Raw genomic sequence first — 20,371 nt, forward strand, 5'->3', positions numbered from 1 at the left:
ATAAGAGTATCATTGAGCACAGTTCTCTGTACACTCAGACCATTTTAAATTATGGCTGCATGCAGCACTGTAAATAGCATGAAAATCAACACTGTTTATAAGGCTTTTTTGTATTTGATCTCAGGGAAAAAAAGGATTTCAATGAATCAATAAAGGATATTTTTGCATTCAAAAGAATTTCTCTTTGTGAAATCATTAATGCAAGCCCGTGCAGAGCTTCATATGGGCCATGATCAAAACGGTCAGGTCGGGGCAACACAAAGTGACAGGTGCCAACCCCTATGACATCTCTTCATCCACAAACAAAGTGAAGTTGTGACAGCAAACGAACAGTGATCCAAAACAACAGAGCTTGATCATTTGAAAGGTGAGAGCTGTTGCTGCCCACCACGTTGCCAGAGGCTTCTAAACATGACACCAAAACTCTTCATTTTGAGAGACGGCCAAGGCGTGTGTCATAACTGTCTTTTGTCTCTTATGCATAAGGACTCACGTAACAAGTCACCTATTTGACCTGAATGAGAAACTGAATATAAAATAGATTTGATTGAATAATACAGATTGTTTTCTGGCATTTATGTAAGAATATTTGTGTTTGTATCTAGGGTTGCTGGCTGATGGCAGTTAAAAATAAAATATTAGAATTGGAGAAAAAAGAAAAAGAAAAGAAAAAAAACACCTGTCATGAATTTCAATGATAAATGAGCACTTTTAATGCAATCTTTAACTGATTAGACCTGGCAGAAAGTGGGTACAAGATTCTCTAGCATACAGAACACCAACAAGCCCACAATTGTCCCCAAGGCTTAACAGATGTCCAATCACTTGAAGCATATGTCTTTGGCCACAGCATACAAATTAGCAAGGAGTTTAATATGGCAGTTTATTGCACAATGCACATGCTATGCATACACCTGCTGCACGCTAACCGGTGTTCATTTTTTGAATCTGTGGTTATAAATATTAAAGGAGACAAATAAATCAAGGCAATGAAGGAATATGTGAACGCTTTAGCAAGTTGCGGATACAATCTGGGGAAGCAAATTGGATGAATAAATCTACAATCAAGCTATATGGGAATGGGCACTTCATCAACCTTTGATGCAGTTTTACACTAGTTGGCAACTGTTCTGGTCAGCTCTCAAGTGTGACTAATGCAATCAGTGGATTATTTAAATGTATCAACAAAATGTAAGGTTACATTAATTTTTATGCTAGACAATGGTGAAAAACATTATCTCGATTTCTTACACCACTAGAAAATGTACAATAATATTTCCATGGATAATCAAGACAAATTAAGATCCCCAAGCGTATTTACCAAGTGATTAGAGATGATGTATGAGTCTCTCACTGAAGTCGACCACTTTGTATATGAAGCAGAGATTGCATAAAAGGGAGTATTCAATAGCTGGAGACAAGTTATGTGTCAAATATCAACATTAGGAATGTAAGGCTTTGCATTCTGTTAAGGCAATTGGCAGACAATGGAGGGCAACCTGAGAGGTAAAAACATTTATTTTGTCACATTTGTTTCCTATACAAAAGCCCTTTTTCAAAAGGTATTACTTCATACATTGCAGGAATGACAATAATAATAATAATACACTGGTTAATTGCAAAATTACACATATATATATATTTATATATATATATTTGATATCCAAAATACATTGCGTATAAGTAGCACTGTTCCCTTTTCGATGAATATTAACGCTCTTGAAACATGGTAGTTAAGGGTACATATTTAAAACGTTTTCTTCATGCTACAAATGACATGTTCCTTTTTATTTGTTCATTTAAAGCTAGGTGACCTTAAGAGAAACTGGCTGTAGATAGTATATGTCTGTAATTTTAATTTATTAATGTTTTTTGCATAATATACCTGGCAAATGTTAAGGCACAGGATAAGCTGCCAATTCCAGGGGTTATTAGGCAGGAAACGTAATTTAACAATGAAAAACATCCATATTCATTGTATGTTGTATATAATGTACAAAAAAATCCCCTTAAGTTGGCTATTTGATTAAGACTCAAGCAGGCATTTGTGGTAGAATTAACGAGACAATATCTTGTGCACTTCAAGGCACTGAGGACGTTACAAACCAAATTTCAGAAATAATAATAACGATAACAAAAAAAAAAACAACAACATACAATGTAAAAATGTATTGCCCAAATGTACAGATAAAAAACCCTTCAAATGTTGAACATACTATGTAGCAGAAACGGACTTCAAAAGGTTTGCATTTTTGACCGAGGTCAACTCGTATTAATTCTCTTGATTTTCTTTTAATACTGTGTCACATATGAAAATAACTCTGCTTAATTTATACAGTAAGTTGCTTTAATGCCTAGTTGACTGTTGCTTACAAAATAATAGAAAATAGGTCTGACGAACGCACAGCATTCGCGAATCTGAGGATTTCTTTGTTTCATCTTGTCATACTATTATCGGTTTTGATAAACTACTTATTCCCAAGTAATTTATTTTCAAGTGTCCACTTTCAGTTATTTTTAAAGTAATACTTGTTTTTTTTTCCATGAAGAAGAACATTAACACCTGAATGTGGACATGCTTTGACATAATACTGTTAACATTAAGCTTGAATCCTGATTTGAGATGCATATGTGTTTGGCTGTTTGGTCTTTATATCAACAATGACAAACTAACATTCAAAATCACATGCTCTCCGATTAAGATCCAGACCTGATACACTGAAAACGGTATGCTGATTGTTAAAATGACATGACTTACTGTAAAGTCACTTCTTTGAGTTGACCTAAAGGGCAGGTCCTGACTGGCCTTGATGGAGGAAGAGCGACCATGACAACCGCCGTTGTCAAGAGTCCACTTCAAAATCAAAAATTGTCAGAGCTCTTGTCGGATTTAGAGGTGTTTTATGTATTTTTTTTTACAATGATTGGTAAAATCCAATGCTATTCCAACAGGCAGTAATACTCTGTAGCCTCGTGGGTATACTGTGGATTAGCACTAAAACTGCCAAGGTTAAAGGCTCCATTCCCACACTTGTTAACCACGCTAAAAATAAAAGGCACTTTGAATAAAAGCATCCACCAAGTGGTTTTTTGGAAGAAAAGGAAACAAATTGTAGATGTGCACTAACTGAATTCAAGCAAGTAGATGCTGCATAAAGTATCTTTAGGGTTTATCTTATTCTCATTGACCACAGAGTGTAAGCTATAGTGATTCACTTTTCATGAAATATTTCTGCTGTATGGTGTAATGTCTGACAAAGTTTGATTTTGTTGTAGGGTATCCCTTTACGCATGTTTCACAAACCAGAAGACATTCACATTAATACTGTACTTGGTCCAGCAATGAAACATCTGGGAATGGCACAGCTGAAAGGCAAACAGCCTGGCAAACATTTAACAGCCTGGTGTGTGGGCCCCTGAAAACATGAGACCTGGGTTGAATTACTATCACAAATTGTTTCAATTACCTTTTTCCCCTCTCTCCAGCACAATGGAGCCAATGGTCATGACTCAAAAGTGCATACACTGCCCATCTTTCGCTCCAGGCAGACTTACACAAAACACTTGCTCTGTAATTGAAAAGATTTCAATTAATTGTTGACCCAAGGTCTGGAAAACATACAGCGCTTCCAACTCTGGCCTTTCCAACTCTTCTCTAGCCTTCCAGTTTGGAGGATAAATTAAATTGTGAATGGCATATTCCAGTTGCCAAATTTCATTCAGTGCTGAGAAAAGTCCATTTCTCTGGGAGATGCCTCCCCTCCCCTACAAAGGTTGTCCAACGGTTTCCAGAAGACCCTCCACACACACATAAAGGGATTGCAGACAAACGGATGAGCAGACGAGACGTGACGCGGGGAACATAACGTTAGACAGATGTGGACGGGAATCAGAGATGCCCAGCAGAGCCGGAGACGGTGAAAAAAGGCAGATGCTTTAAAGCTTTAATGTACATAAATGTACTGAGGAGCATGTTAGATTGAGACCCATAAAGAATAGGCCCATGTCTGGTAGAGGGGATGGAGGGAGGAGGCTTCTGTCCATTGTCCCGTCCTGTTGCTGTGACTGTGTGGGTGTCATCGTGTCAGAGTTTGGGGAAGGCACTTTAACTGGCCCGTAGGTGCAGCTTTCCAGAGGCATGGGGTAGGAGAAAGGCACAGGAAATACAGACGCACGTCCAAATACATAAACAAAACATGGAAACAGTCACTAGTCTTGTAAAGTTAAGTAGTATTCCATCTTTTGGACCATAGCATCCAGTTGTTTATAAATTCTTGCATATAAATTCTTGCACACACACGAAAAAGAAAACCTCCTTTTTGGTTTAAGCATCCTTCATTTTGCCGTTTAAGAGCATGGAATCTTCTCAAGAGTTTCCTCGTGAATTCAGTCTTAGTTGGTTTGGCGTTGTCTGCGAGTGCACGTCAGCGATTGTGGACTTAGTTGTGGGGGGAAAAAAGGGGTGAAAAGGAGGTTTTGGGGGGAAGGGGGGGGGTCAAAGGTGGGTTGTGTATTAGTAGTAACTGCCCAGGTGGGACGGGACGTGGGTGTTGGGGTGGCGGGGAACGCCGGGGTTAGGGTAGATCCCCGCGGGGGGCGAGCTCCAGTACGTGGGGGTGGGTCCAAAGAAGTTAGAGGAGGTGACTGGCATGGACGGGGGGTGGGGCGACACGAAGTTGACCTTCTGCTGGTGGGCATGGTAGGAGGGCACGTAGGCCAGGTCCGAGGGGTACTTGTACATGGAGGACTCGGTGGGGTGTGGCTGCAGGGCCTGCGCGATGCCGTGGAAGTCAAACTTGTAGGCGTAGCGCTTGCCGTGCACCTTGGTCATGATGTTCTTGTCGTAGTAGTAGCGCAGCGCGCGGCTCAACTTGTCATAGTTCATGTTGGGCTTGCTCTTGCGCTCGCCCCAGCGCCGCGCCACCTCGTCCGGGTCCGTCATCTTGAACTCGCCGTTGGTTCCCTCCCAGGTGATGCAGCCGGCGTTGGCGCTGTCGGACAGGAGCTCCAGCAGGAACTGCCACAGTTGGATCTGTCCAGAGCCTGGGGACAGAGGTCAGATAAAATGAACAGCGGTCAGGCAAGAGGTGCTAATAGGGGCATCACAACAGGGGGGGGAGTGGGACTGAGTTACTAAGGCCCAAGGTGAATGGGCGTTAATTATTTTATACTTTAGCTATTGAAACATAGCAGATATACAAGCTCACGGCCCGTTTCTGAGCTTCTGGGGGGTCCCTGGAACTAAATGGGGGTCTGTGGCCAAATATATATCATAGTGGGGTCCTTCACATGAAAAGGTTTGAGCACCACTGACTTAGAAACATATGTTTTTCCAAAAACCTTAGAAGGATTTGAAGACTTGCACAAATCTTCACGATTTTTCAAAATAGCAGATCTACAAGCTCGCAGCACGGCACTTGGTGCTGCGCTGTGAGCTTGTATATCTGCTATTTTTCAAAGATAGTAAAAGCACAAAATAACGCGTAATAAATAATGCGTTCCCAGAATCCTTGTACCCAGGGCCCAGAATTTGGTGCGGCAGTGCGGCAGCCCTGGGTGCTAATAGGCAGAGGCAAGAAATACAGGTCAGATAATAGTCTGCAGTTTGGAGAGTAACATAAGTAACATTGACACTGACAGAGAGAGCAGATTTGAATGCCGATGCACATTCAGCAAGGACACAATCAAATAGATTTATTATTATTATACAATATTAAAAACGTCATCCATGACTCCATTCCTCATCCACTGACATCACCGAACAAAAGTGCACTTTAGAGCCATTTCATAATATTTCACAAAAAAGGGAAATACTGTACACCCAATAACGCAGTGAAAGGATGCAGGAGATATATTTTACTAGAACGACACACAAGGCCATATACTGTACACTACCATCGTTCATCATCTTACCTGGGTTGGCTAGACGGCTACTTGTAGGACCCAGAATCTGGTAGGGATCTGTGGGCAGAGGGAGAAAGAAATGTCTTACTGAATGCAAGAGTGGTGGTACGTGATGTGGTCACACAGTAAAAGAATACAGAATATTACGCGTTGCATGTCCAGGATAACACATTAGCAGCTCCTAGATTTACTTTGACTATGCAGGTAATAGTACTTGCTGGGTACTCCACTGTATAATGGTAATGAATGGTAAATAACTTTGAACAATGCGGTACCCAACCTCTAGGGTAGTGGTTTAAAGAGCCTCACACACTAAACGCGATGTTGGGTAGGATCAGATGTCGTGCCCGGGGGTTTATCGGTGTTCATTTCAAACGACAGCGATCCTCTGTCTTGCGATCGGGCCCGGTATATCCCGCTGTGCCAAGTGAAATATCTCAGACCATTACAAATGAGACCGACGTCTCGCGATTCTAGCCACCCACGATCTCGGGGGGGGTGGTGCCATGAGAGACGCGACTAGATGAAAATTCCGCCCCCTCAAGAGGGATAAAATCAAGAGTGTTTTTCTCTCTCTCTCTTTCTTCACTCACTTTTATTTTTTCTGGCAGTTGATTGAATAAAGAAACAAGGCTCCAGCCTCCACGGATTGAGAAAGTGGCAGCGGTTCTCAAACTATGTGTCCCGACCCAACGTGGGGTCGCGGATGGTGCCATGGGCTCGCACATTGCCGACCAATAGAATAAAAAATAAAGAATGAATAGGTCTATAACCAAGAAACGCTAAAAGTGAAGTCGTTGCGACCAGCGTGAAGCCAACGGACACGTTACCAGCCTACATATAGACCTACTGTGTAGGCTATAACGTGTATTTGCCCCTTTGCTTTTTTTTCCTTTTCTTTGTTTGCGCAGCCTCTTAAAGAGTTTTTTTTTTATATTTAATGGGCCCAACCACCCTATTCTACCACCCTATTCTATCACCTCTCAAAAAAGCCTTTCCCCACACGTGGGGATATATAATATCGTTATTATATTTATATAAGATAGGCTAATATATTTGGCTTGGTCGGAGTCACAACGGTGAGGTTTGGTCTGACATTTAATTACCTTGAGTGCTGCATCTGTGATGTGATGTAGTCCACATTTTGAAGAATTAATCCGGTTTTAGGTGATATGCAATACCCTGACAGTGTAATGGAACTAAATGAACCATACATGTCCATTTTCCTTTTTGGACAGTTGGTTGAAAGCTTGGATGAGGCGGTGGACCGACAGAGTTCAAGTTTATTAATCTCTCTCTCTTTTTTTTTTTTACTTGGCCTTTGAGCACGGAGAAAGGCTCACCTGAAAGCATTCTCACTGATTAGGCCTACTTTTACCATCACTGCTCAAATTAACTGTTAATCAGCGTGAATACTTTCAGGTGTGTATCTGATCAATAGGAAATTGCGCATTACATTCTGCATGACATCAAAGCGACATGTTGCGTGAGAGTTTGAACTTGAACATGAACGACGCGTCCTCTCCCTTTCCACACACACACACACACACACACACACACACACACACACACACACACACACACACACACACACACACATCTAGGTCTGTAGTCAACGAGCCAACGACCCAATTAGCGCAGAAGTCCTGCAGCTGCGGTGTTCTGACTCGCTGACATGACCACTCCACTATCCATTCCTGACATTAAACCATTATAGTATTGAGCCTTCTACATTCCCCTTGCACCTCAAAATAATGGATTACTTCTTCAAAATGCGGACTGGATAAAAAGAGGCAGCAACAGGTAATGAGTTATTCTGATCCAGCAGTGGCTGCACTTGCAACGTGCTGTCACAGCACTGCTGTGAGCTTGTAGATTTGCTGTTTTCAGCGCACCACTGCCATGCAACATAAATGACCAGTTAAGTTGAATAAATAGCAAATAATACCAAACAACCAAACAAATAATAGCCCGGGCTCTTATATAAAACATAATAAGGATAATATTAATTGCAAATAAGAAATAACGGCCCAGGCGCTTGAACCGTGCGCTTATTTGAAACAGGCGTTTCAAATGGTGATTAATATTATCTTTTATAAATATAAAGAATATATTATATATAGCCTATATGGGGAAAGGCTTTCGTGAGGCGATAGAATGCACTGCCTTGTCGCCAAATGACTGCGCAGAAGAAGAAAAAAGAACGCTATAGGCTATAACGTTTTTGAACAAGTGATTACAACATTTTAGGGAGAGAGTAGGCTAAAGTAAAAAGTAAGTAGGCTAATAATAATAATAAAAGTGTAGGCTGTTCTATTGTGAGGTGACCGAATAGCCTACACTCTGCGCAGCCTAAAAAGGGAGGAGCTGGCTTCATATAATCTGAAGCAATCCCGTGAGCTCATTCAGACGACAATAACTGTAAAGGATTCCTACCCGATGACCCGACAATATCAAGCTTTTTTGATATTATCGTGAGTGCTCCCGACGAGTCCCGAGGTCATAAAAAAGCTAATTAACATAATCCGATCTAACCCGTGTCGGGGTACTGTTCAAGCCCAAGACCGATTCCGGGGCCGACCAAACGATTTTCCCGGGGGGTCCTCCCGAAATCTTGTCGGGGATCCTCGGCCCCGGGTTCGGCTCATTGTGAACGGGCCCTAAGTGGGCTCTGCGGACCCCTAGGGGTCCTTGAGGGGGTTCCAGGGGAATGTGGAAGTGGAGTGGTATTGTATTGTATTGTATTGTTCGGTACAGGGTCATTCGGTTCGGTACACCCTTGTGGCGAACGGTTCAATACAAATACATGTATTGTTGCACCCTTAATGAATACACTATACAAACTCTTGCACACGCGCACACACGCACGCACACATGCACGCACACACACAGGCACACTGCATACATACATGCATGGCCATGCATTCTATTCTATTCCATGCTATTATGTTGAGTGATGTACCTGGCTGGGGTCTGGGCTGCTCAGTGGACTTGGAGACATTCTGAGTAACCACTGGTGAGCCTGCAGAAGGAGGTTTGGGGGGAAATGAGAACATGAGGGACCAAGAAACAAAGAGAGAGACATTGACAAAGAGAGTGACAGTGGGTGAGAGTGTGTAACGGAGAGAAATTGAAAAGATAAATTTAAGCAAGGCAAGAGTGGGAGAGAGAAGGAGAGAGAGAGAGAGAGAGAGAGAGAGAGAGAGAGAGAGAGAGAGAGAGAGAGAGAGAGAGAGAGAGAGAGAGAGAGAGAGAGAGAGAGAGAGAGAGAGAGAGAGAATCACTAGGCCATGTATAACCAGGCTACACATCTTAATGGCATGTCAGGGTCTGGCCAAAGCAAACAGAGCAGAAGCTTGTGGCTGCACCCAGTACTTTTAACTACCCGCTCCTCATGGTCTGACAGCAGGCAGAAGGTTTAATCTTTGGTGGTCTGCTTTGCATGTGTACTTTGTAGATGTTGGAACTCCCCTCTGGATGATCCCAGACATGGGTCAGATGGTATTAGCACATACTTGGGGCGTTTGCACAGACTGCCCGGTGGGTGTGGGTTTACCGCATCAGAACAAACCAGGTAGTGTAATGCCTTGCCTATCCTATCCTATCCTATCCTATCCTATCCTATCCTATCCTATGTTGACCAGTTGTCTCCATCTCTCTCTGTCCTCTGGGGCTCTCATTGCCTCACTGATTTTCAAGTGAGTCCATTCTCCCATGCAAGTTTAATGCAGTGGTACCCAAATGGTGTGCTGAGGCACACTGATGATTTTGTGATAAGCACACATTATTATTGCAATGTATACTGTATATACATAGTTAAACATTAATATATATATATATATATATATATATATATATATATATATATATATATATATATATATATATATATATATATATATATATATATATATAGAGAGAGAGAGAGAGAGAGAGAGAGAGAGAGAGAGAGAGAGACCTTATTTGGGTCATTATACTGTAGTTGAAAATGCATTTTTATTCTTATATCAATTCATATTATTTATTCATAATTAAAATATTTCTGCTATGAATACAGGAGTGTCTTGAGGTGTTGCATTGGTATGCCTTGGGCACAAAAAGAACAACTGATTAAAACCATTGATACTGTATATTAAAGTAAATGTATATGCTGCTGTATATAAGGAAACCCAATTCTCATGGTAATATCTTATATTGATCACGAGGCAGAAAGGAAAGAAAATATTGTTTCTCATGTATGGATCATTTCAGTTTCACTTAGATTTAATTAGTTTCTTAAACTATTGCTTGGGAGCAATAAAACAACCAAAGAGGGTTGTCTATATACAGTATACTGTAAGTTGAAATGTAAAGCTCCCCTCAGTTTATGTACACTTGATTGCTACTCAATACACGCAAGTGCAATAATTGCTTCATTTATGAAGTGCAGTGTGGATTGTGGAATGTATTTATTATTTATCCAACAATTCATATTTATTTACGTATTACCTATACTGCTATACCAGCCTCTACTTGCATAATCATATACAGCTTCTAGCAATTTCTTCAGGGAGTGAATATTTCTAGTTCTAGTAAATAATTCAAATGTTTACCAACCGTGCTGAGACAAATTTGTGCACACATAACTGGTAATAAGAAAGTATACCGATTCTGATTCTGCAGTGTGCCATATCCTGCCCCACTGACTAATAAGCGAGGGGAATGGTGATCACAAGCCATTGTGTTACTGAAAACGATCCCAATGCCCTTAATTATAAGATGATGAATGTCGGGGGGGAAGGGAACAATTCAACAGTTCAACCTTAAGTGATTATCGTACAGCACAGCTTTCGTCACTGCTCTCACCTTTGCCACTGTGCATGTTGTTTGACCATCCTGTCCGCCGTACCGCATCATACGAAGGGTCTAAAAAAAAAAAGAAAGAAAAACAAGAGAAAACATTTGAATTATTCATTTGAAATATGAATATGTTATATCTGGTCGAGACAAAATAGAGATAGAACAGAACAAGACAAGACAACACCTCCTACGCACTTAAGTTCAACTGGAGAACAATTCAATGTGAAGCCTGCCAATGCCAGTGAAACCCTTTATGCTGCATTACTCTTCAGCCCAAGCGTCATTTAACGGCAATAAAAAAGTAGTGTCTGTGCTGTGGGTGTGTGATTAGCTAAGCATCTCATAGCACCACCTGCTACCACATCAACACAGAACAGCATCTCTGCTTCCTGGGGGGAGGCCACGCTCTCTCCTTGCTTTATTAAACCATACTGAAAACCACTGATCTAGGAATTAAATACACATTTTAAAATATATCGTCACTGTCTGGCCAAAACCTCTTAACTCAATTTTTGAGGTTTTTGATTTGTTGGTACAAATCAGGGCTATTGAACACCCTTTACATCTAAGTGTTGGTTAAAATAATATTGAACCAATGGAAAGTAGTAAAAAGTGCTTGGGACAAAACCTCCTAACTCCACACTTTCTGCCAAACCAGCTAACTCCACCCGATTGACCCTCTCTTTTTTTCATAAATATGTGCTATTGAACACCCTTTACGTCTGTGTGTTGGTTAAACTAATATTGAACCAATGAACAGTAGTAAAAAGGCCTTGGGTCAAAACCTCCTAACTCCACTTGAGCTCGTTTTCCCGAAAATGAACATTTTGGAGTTAGGAGGTTTCGGCCCGACAGCAGAGATATGAAACAGTAGTGCAAAAGTGTGCAACATCAACTCAAAATACAAAATATTTGATTACTGTAAGTGTAAATGACATATCATCATGTAATTCATTTTGTGGTATGGGTATGGCATAGACTGGCATAGCATGGCACCGATACCAGCATTTTAGGAAGTATCTTCAGCTTTCCAATTCCTGATACTGGTATTGGTATCCAAACAACTCTTAATAGGAAGGGAGGATACTGACAAGATTCAGTCCCAGACTAGACGTCTTAACTGCATCATCATCACCAGGCAGGCACTGTTGCAGATGCTGCTGACTAAAAAGCCCATTCATACTTTGTCAAATGGTTGCATCATAAAAACAAAATAATGTTCAACCGGAAAACAGTGGCGTCAGTTCAGCAAAAGCTAGGGTATGGCAAAGATGGGAGTCCTCATGGAAAAGAGGCATTACATTTTGTATAACACAGTTCTATTGTGAAAATAGCCGATCTACATGCTCACAGCGCCGCTGCGTTTGCTGCGAGGCGTTGTGAGCATGTAGATCGGCTATTTTCACAATGTCTAAAAAAAAACAGTTTTGTCAGTTTTTTACACCGGTTTCTACAGTTTCTAGGGCTGGATATGGCAGCCTGGAATGGTTGTTCAAGTGCAGCTAAACGGAACCTGGGAATATAGGCTACCATTTTGTCAAGCTGGGGAGAATACAAGTGTGGAGAATATAATTATAATACCTTGTTAAAGTGACCATTTTGTTAAATGTTGCATTTGTAGTTATTTTACTGTAATTTAACAACATAATAACCAGCACAGATAGACAAAGAGACATTCATGGATTTATATTTAAAAGTAACATTTATTTTCCCCCCTGGACCCAGGGTATAGCAGCTGCATACCCCTGCCATACCCAATTGACGCCCCTGCCGGAAAAAGTGTTGATGTGTATTATTTAGCCGTTATCATGCATCCATAGAAATGAAGGGAGAGAGCAATGTCAACAAGAAATATTTTTCTCTATATCAAAACACTGTCCAAGAAACTCAGAGGATATCTGGCCCGGTCAAATCCATTTTTTAAAGGTTGCTTGAGGAGGTTGCACAGAGCTGGGGGTGAAGCTCTGAAATCAACAAATGCCCCAATCGTTGACCTGCAGTCAGACACATACTGTACACTACAGTATGTGAACACACACACACTTGCATGCTAGCACAGACAAGGATGTGGTCACGCACACACTAATGCACGCACACACGCACGCACGCACACACACACACACACACACACACACACACACACACACACACACACACACACACACACACACACACACACACACACACACACACACACACACACACACACACACACACACACACACACACACACATTTCAGGCTTTTTATGACTGCCTGATATGCAGCAAAAGCTGGTAAGGGTCCCTATCAAATCAAATCAAATCAAACTTTATTTATATAGCAAATTTCCAACGACCAAGATCGAACCAAAGTGCTGAACAAGATTTTAAGAACAAGCTAAACAGAGCAAGAGAAAAAACATATTAAAACACAACAAGAAAGAAACAAAACAACATGCAGTATCAACATAGACCACATGAAAGTATACATGGCAAACATGGTCAAGCAGTATTAAAAGCCAGGAAGAAAACAAATGTCTGTGAAGTTCAAAACCATTCAGTAGGCTAGTGTTTGGGAAACTGGAAAGCTTCCAAATGCAATCAATCACTGTGACAGGTATAGATAAAACGGGAAGTATCTCTCCCGATCATCAGGGCATCAAAAGCGCTGCGGTGCATTCGTCTCTAAATTGGAAGTCGACTCAATTTCACAGTGGTTTGGCTAGCATGGCAACCAAACAATGCCCTTGGTCGTTAGCATTGTTGTGGGTCAAAACAGTTGAACATCGTGTCCTCCTCCTCGGCTGGATGGGGAACATATATAGGTGTGGTGGTCAGATACACTTTTCTGCCCGCGTGGTTGCGTGGTGTCCTACATGCCTTTCATGGTCTTATCATGTGAGATATCTTTTTGTCTGTGGTGTACCTCGGAGGGCCACACGGGGGCTGGAAGGAAGCGGCGTAACGGTGCCTACAAACAGGGGCGTCACAAGGGGTAGGAAAGTGGGACTGAGTTACTAGGGCCCAAGGTGGAGGGGCCCTAGTAACTTTAGCTATTGAAAAATAGCAGATGCTATTTTTGAAAAGTCGTGAAAATGTGCGCAAATCTTTGAATATATGTATTTTTTAAGTGAACATTTGTAACTCAAATTTTGCTTCTGGGGGGTCCCTGGAACTAAATATTTTGAGATGGGGGGGTCCGTCACATGAAAAAGTTTGAGCATCACTGACATGGAAACATAGGTTTCTTGGCACACATTTTCACGATTTTTCAAAAATAGCAGATCTACAAGCTCACAGCGCGGCACTCGGTGCCGCGCTGTGAGCTTGTATATCTGCTATTTTTCAATAGTTAACATTCATGGGGGGCCCGCAGTGAATCCTTGTACCCAGGGCCCAGAATTTGGTGTGACGCCCCTGCCTACAAAGGACAGCAGCTGACATCAGCATGCTGTTAGGAGGTCAGGAGGTGATACTTTTATTATAGTGGCAGCTGTGGATGTCCCCCTCCATGAATACATGCTGTCTCAGTCCTACACTAGTACTGTACTGTTGAACAGTTGTTTCTTGAGCGTAAGAGGAACCAGGTTAGGGCAGTGCTGTGCTTCTTAAATCTGCCCAGGCCATTCCTTGTGACGTCAGGAATAGCGACAATAGTGACTAAAGGTCTACAAGCTCACACTGTGTTGTGATTGTGAGCCTCTAGATCTGCTATTTTCCAAATTTGGGGGTGTGTAGCTCCAGTCTAGGTGATGGATGATGTGGACTAGATAAGTACAATTCAGACAGTGTCACATATCAGTCACAAGTCTACCTTTTGTTATTCATAGTATTGTTTGACCAACTCCCAGTGGGGTAGCTATGGACACACCATGCCTATACATGTCTGTGCATGTGTCTGTGCTGTGCACGTGTGTGCTGTCTGCTGTGTGGCTATTTCAAGATGAAGGGAGAGCAAGAGTAAAGTAAAAAGTAAGATGCACTATCACATTTTGATGTGCATCTTGAGAGACAGGGACATGCAGAGAATGTTAGAGAGGCAGGGGCTGACATTTCTAAAAGGGTGTTTGGTGAACATTTAAAAAATAGCAGACCTAATAGGTTGGCTATTTTTGGTACTTGATAACACACTAAACTAAGCATAATCAAGTCGATACTGGAAATGTGGTGTAGCGGCATGGATTTCTACACAGACAGGGCAATTCTTTTAGCATAAGATCCTGCATTCCAGTTCAGGAGAGTTTGGACAAGACAATTCTCTTGAATGCAGCCTTCAGGTATGGCATGGAAAGGGGGGGGGGGGGGCATTTGCATTTCTTTCACCATAGTGAAAATTGCATTCATGGTCTGGAGAGGGCACTTTTTAAAGACGGGTAAAAGGGCAGGGGCTCAAGCCCCCTTTGATGTCTAATGTCTATGTGTGCACGTGCCTGAAGAGAGAGCAAAAGTAAAGTAAAAAGTAACATGCACTACCACATTCTGATGTGCATCTCGACCCGATTCATCTTCACAGGCCAAACTTTACGAGGTCTTGGTGACTCACCATCACTGCTCTCACAGTCTGCTACTAGTGCCATGTCATGTCAATACTTTCCCAAATATTGTACAATGCTGCCCTCTCCTGGATGTAAAATACATTGGTTTCATAATTACAGAACCTGCTGCCCCTACTGTGTGGCTTCATTCATAATGAAACGCACTAAATGAGAGTATTCCTCCACTTCCCTTTACAGCTCCATCCAAATGTTCACTCTTTACTCTATTCGACCATAAAAGATTAAGAATGTCTGTTAATCTGCCCCTCTGTCTCGCTTATTGGACAGTCATGCTGTAAGATGCCAACCAGTGAGTAAAAAAAAAAGGATTTCAAAACCAATCACATCTTCTAAAGTACTTTCACAGGATGTTATTTTGCCTTATTTCCCTTACCCTCACTTGTTCTCTGTTTCTTTAGAGAATTGGCCTCTTGGTCACATTTCCCGCCGTTTAGGGGACCTTTTGATCTTTTTTTCTCTAATTTCTAACTTTTCAACTTTTAACCCCCGCTGTTGCTTTAGAGGGCCCCGTTCCTAGCAGGGGCCAGACAAAGAGTTGACTCTCTCCCCTGTCTGTCTGTCTGTGGTTGAACGCAGAGAGCACCACAGAGGCGGGAGGGGGGCCAAAAAAACGAAAGAACGGTGACGTTGGAAAAGTCAAACGGAACAGGAGGAAGTAATGGGATGCGATGTCCAAGCCCAGGGCCGTCACAAGGGGGGGGGGGGGGGGGGGGGAATGGGACTGATTTACTAGGGCCCAAGGTGGAGGGGCCTGGAATTATTTTATACTTTAGCTATTGAAAAATAGCAGATATACAAGCTCACGGTGCCGCGCAGCGAGATCTACTATTTTTGAAAAGTCGTGAAAATGTGTGCAAATCTTTGAATATATGTATTTTTTAAGCAAACACTTGTAACTCAAATTTTGCTTCAGGGGGGTCCCTGGAACAACATATTTTGAGATGGGGGTCCGTGGCCAAATACATATCATATGAAAAGGATTGAGCACCACTGATATAGAAACATACAGTAGAAAGCTATTTTTCAATAGTTAAAGCACATGAGTGAGCATGTGAGTGAATCCTCGTACGCAGGGCCCAGAATTTGGTGCGACACCCCTGCGAGAGATCAGAGGATGAGAAAGGAAGGGAGAAGGAAGAGCAACAGAGAGAGAAAGGCAGAGAGAGAGAAAGAGGAAGAAAGACAGAAAGAAAGAAAGAAAGAAAGAAAGAGGTAAAGGGAGTAAAAACAAGGAGGGCGGTAGGCCGGGACTCGGTGGAGGTTGTCAGTTTCAATCTGGTGTGGGCCGGTAGGACAGCCAAGGAGCAGCGACTGGGGGAGAAGTCCTGGGAGACCAGCGTTTCCTGCCTCCCTCGCCTGCAGACAACCTCTCTTTGTTTTACTGGCCCTCTCTTCCCCCCTCGACTCAACCCTGCAGCACCAGTGCCACGAGAAGAGAAGGAAAAAAAACACAAGGGGGCTGGCTGGCTACCTCCTTCCAGGAGAGAGGAGAGAAGGGTCACAAACAGGAGAGAGGAGATGGAGGGAGCAAACAAGAAGAAGGAGAACAAGGGAGAGATGAAGAAGACAAGAAACAGTGAGGTAGAAGGGGCAACACATGGATGGGGAGAGGCAGAGGTGGAGAAAGTACTCACATTTTGTACTTAAATAAAAGTATAAATACTGCACTGTAGATTTACTCCGTTTACAAGTAAATGTCCAGAATTCAAAATGTACTTGAGTAAAAGTATGAAAGTATTGGTATTGAAATGTACTTAAAGTACCAAAAGTAAAAGTACTAAATGTTTGAAAATAGCAGATCTACAAGCTCACAACAGATCAGCTATTTTCAAATAGCCACGGTATAAAATAAGGCTAAAGTGGGTTAATGTGTGTTTTATAATAGTATAATTTACAACTGCAAAGTAACTAGTAACTAAAGTTTTCAAATAAATGTAGTGGAGTAAAAGTACAATATTTTGATTTGAGATGCAGTGGAGTAGAAGTAGAAGTATTGGAAATTGGAAATACTCAAGTAAAATACAAATACCTAAAAATTGTACTTAAGTACATTACTTAAGTAAATGTACTTAGTTACTTTACACCACTGGGGAGAGGAGAGGAAAAGTGAAAAGTGAGCAGGATTTGAGAAATGGGAATAAAACGTGAGAGAGAGAGCAAAGAGCATATCGTCCCTGTCGGGCAGAAACCTCGTATCTCCAAGTTTCAAATTTGATTTTTTTTTCACAAAGTAAAGCCCTGCTTCATCGTACATGCCGTCGCACAAAAGTAGTGAAAACAGCAGATCTACAAGTACACAACGCCTCGCGGTGCGAGGCGTTGTGTGCTTGTAGATCGGCTGTTTTCACTAGTTTAAATCATTGATGAACACAAAACAAACCGTTTTGGACATACAAGGTTTCCACCCGACAACGACGATATGTGAGAGAGAGAGAGAGAGAGAGGGAGAGAGAGACGGTGAGAGAGACTCGAAGAAGGTGGTGGGGGTGGGGGTTGAAGAAACTTAAGAGAGAGGAGAGGAAAAAAAAAACCCGTCAGACGAAACACAACGTTGGAATTTGAAAAGAAAACGAAGGCAGAAATCGCGGCTTCTGTCTGGTATGGAGCTGAGAGGAACACAGATGCCCAGTAAATGTGTCATGTGGCTTCGTCTACGCTTCTCTTACACCCACAGTGTACTAGCAGTTCTGAGCGTTGGAACTGGGTCTCAAAGCCTTTTCTCTGGGCAATATCTCATAGCGGCAAGAGATCTTCAATGATTACTGTGTTTGTTGTTTGTTTGTTTGTCTTTGAAGAGTGCAGAGACACTCCAGTGGCTGGGTTTGGCGTTCTTCCAACCGAGAGAGGGAGGTGACAAAACATGAGAGAAAGCCTGGGCGCTCTTAGATGTGCAGCCACTGGTCCAATTAAGAACCAGCATGGGCCTGAATAGCCTGCGCCCCAAGGTTCAGGGGGGCACGCACAGGCGAATCAGACCTGAAATCTGTATACAGACAGGGGCATCACAAGGGGGGGGAAAGTGGGACTGAGTTACCAGGGCCCAAGGTGGAGGGGCCTGGAATTATTTTATACTTTAGCTATTGAAAAATAGCAGATCTACAAGCTCACAGCGTGGCACTGAGCGCCACTGACATAGAAACATAGTTTTTTCAAAAAATCTTGAAATATTCAAAGACTTGCACAAATCCTCACGATTGTTCAAAAATAGCAGATCTACAAGCTCGCAGCGTGGCACTCGGTGCCGTGCTGTGAGCTTGTATATCTTTTCAATAGTTAAAGCACCCCCCCCCCACCACCACCCGCCATCACCCTACCCTCCTCCTACACCCTACCACCACCACCCACCCCCTCAATGCTCCTTCTTTTTTCCAGGCCTCTTTTTCTGTCCCCCCCTTTCCCTTTCCCTCTCTCTCCTCTCTGACAGTGAGTTGAGCCAGTTTCCACTTCGGTCTGGGGTGTGGTGCAGCGCTCCTGAGAGACTTAGGCTGCTGGACCAGCCTTAGTCAAAACAAGGAGGCCTGAGCACTAGAGAGAAGAAAAGAGACAGAAAGACGAGCAAGCGAGAGAGAGAGCGAGGGGAGGGGGGGGGGGGGGGGGAGTCGAGTCATGGGCCGTTTTTAACCCAAGGTCTGAGCCAGCGAGAGAGAGAGACCCAGACAGGCTCAACTTTTTAATACCCATAATACAGGTGCTTTAAAAGCCATCTGTATGAGAAAGGAGCCATGGGAGGAAGCAACTTCTGGCAAGGTTTACAACATGTATATACAACGTAGTGTGTGTGAGAGTGTGCGTGTGTGCGTGTGTGTGTGCGTGCGTGCGTGCGTGAGTATGCCTACAGTATGTGTATGTGTAGGGTGTGTGCACGTGTGTGTCTGTAGAGAGAAAGTGAGTTTGAATATCGCCACTGTCGGGCAGAAACCTCGTATCTCCAAGTTTCAAATTTGTAAATGTTTTCGTAAAGTAAGGCCCTGCTTCATCATACGAGGCCGTCGCACAAAGGTAGTGAAAACAGCAGATCTACAAGCACACAACGCCTCGTGGTGCGAGGCGTTGTGTGCTTGTAGATCGGCTGTTTTCACTAGTTTAGTTAATTTTTCAAATGATAAATACAAAATTTTGGACATACAAGGTTTCCACCCGACAACGACGATATATTGCAGTAACAGTGCAGTATAATCCCCTCAAGGGAACACACACACACACATACTCACACACACAGACGGATACACACACGCAAAACTCAAGATAAAACGTCTGGTTCTTCCTTCAAACAGGTTCACCAGGGTAAACAAAATGTTTTGGTGCAGTTTGTTCCACTTGGGATTGCAACAGCGTAAAGGTTGCCTGTCTGAATGTACTGGGTGACATTTGTGATGCACGTCAAAATGTGCCTCATCAGAAGAAAAAAACAACAACACTCATAGCAGTGAATCATCACCTCCCCTTGCACCGAACAGAAGCGGAGGATATGAGTTATCCCTGACTGGAATTACAAAATCCCACTGTTTCATTGCAGTGGTAGAGGCTGGAGGTGCAATACAAGGAAAGAAAGCATTTCGAAGAGCCTGAAATAGGTTAAAAACTGAATTGCACAAACAAACTTTAAAAGAATAATGAAAAAAGGCTACTTAATAGCTTAGAAATATGCTTCATATTCACCAGCACCAGCGGTGGACAAAGTACTCAAAACCAGTAATTCAAAGTAGAGACACTGGTCAAGAAGGTTACACAGTCGAATTTGGACTTCACTCGTCACTTGAGAATCCAAAGATTTACATGAATGTTTAAAAAATGTCAATAGTCAATCTATCTACAAGCTCACAATACGTTGATGCTTGTACAGCGGCAATTTTCACCATCATTTTAATAGGGCTCAAGTGGTTAATTCTGTAATGTAATTTTCCCTGCCTAGAAGTGTAGTGGAGTCAAAAGTACAATATTTGTCTTTGAAATGTATTGGAGAAAAATACTCAAGTAAAGCACATATACTCCAAAAGCGTACATAAGTACAGTACTCAAGTAAATATACTTCATTACTGCCCAGCACTGCCAATTCCTTTCAGCACCTTTAGCAGGTAAAATAAAAATATTC

General features: G+C 42.4%; 1 protein-coding gene across 5 annotated transcripts in view; it reads right to left on the reverse strand.

The window, feature by feature from the left end:
- Window positions 1-1,512: 1,512 nt before the first annotated feature.
- fli1 (Fli-1 proto-oncogene, ETS transcription factor) overlaps window positions 1,513-20,371 on the reverse strand; it is a 63,730-nt gene continuing 44,871 nt past the window's right edge. For all 5 annotated transcript variants that reach the window (XM_080732202.1, XM_080732204.1, XM_080732201.1 and 2 more), the window contains 4 exons: window positions 10,750-10,809; window positions 8,867-8,926; window positions 5,914-5,961; window positions 1,513-5,043 (listed from right to left, as the gene is read on the reverse strand). In XM_080732202.1, the coding sequence (XP_080588328.1) occupies window positions 4,514-5,043; window positions 5,914-5,961; window positions 8,867-8,926; window positions 10,750-10,809 (698 nt within the window). In that variant the 3' untranslated portion in view covers window positions 1,513-4,513. The remainder of the gene's footprint in view (window positions 5,044-5,913; window positions 5,962-8,866; window positions 8,927-10,749; window positions 10,810-20,371) is intronic.

This window comes from Nannobrachium achirus (genome assembly GCF_963921795.1).
Source record: "Nannobrachium achirus genome assembly, chromosome: 8".
In the NCBI taxonomy this organism is placed as follows: Eukaryota; Metazoa; Chordata; class Actinopteri; order Myctophiformes; family Myctophidae; genus Nannobrachium; species Nannobrachium achirus.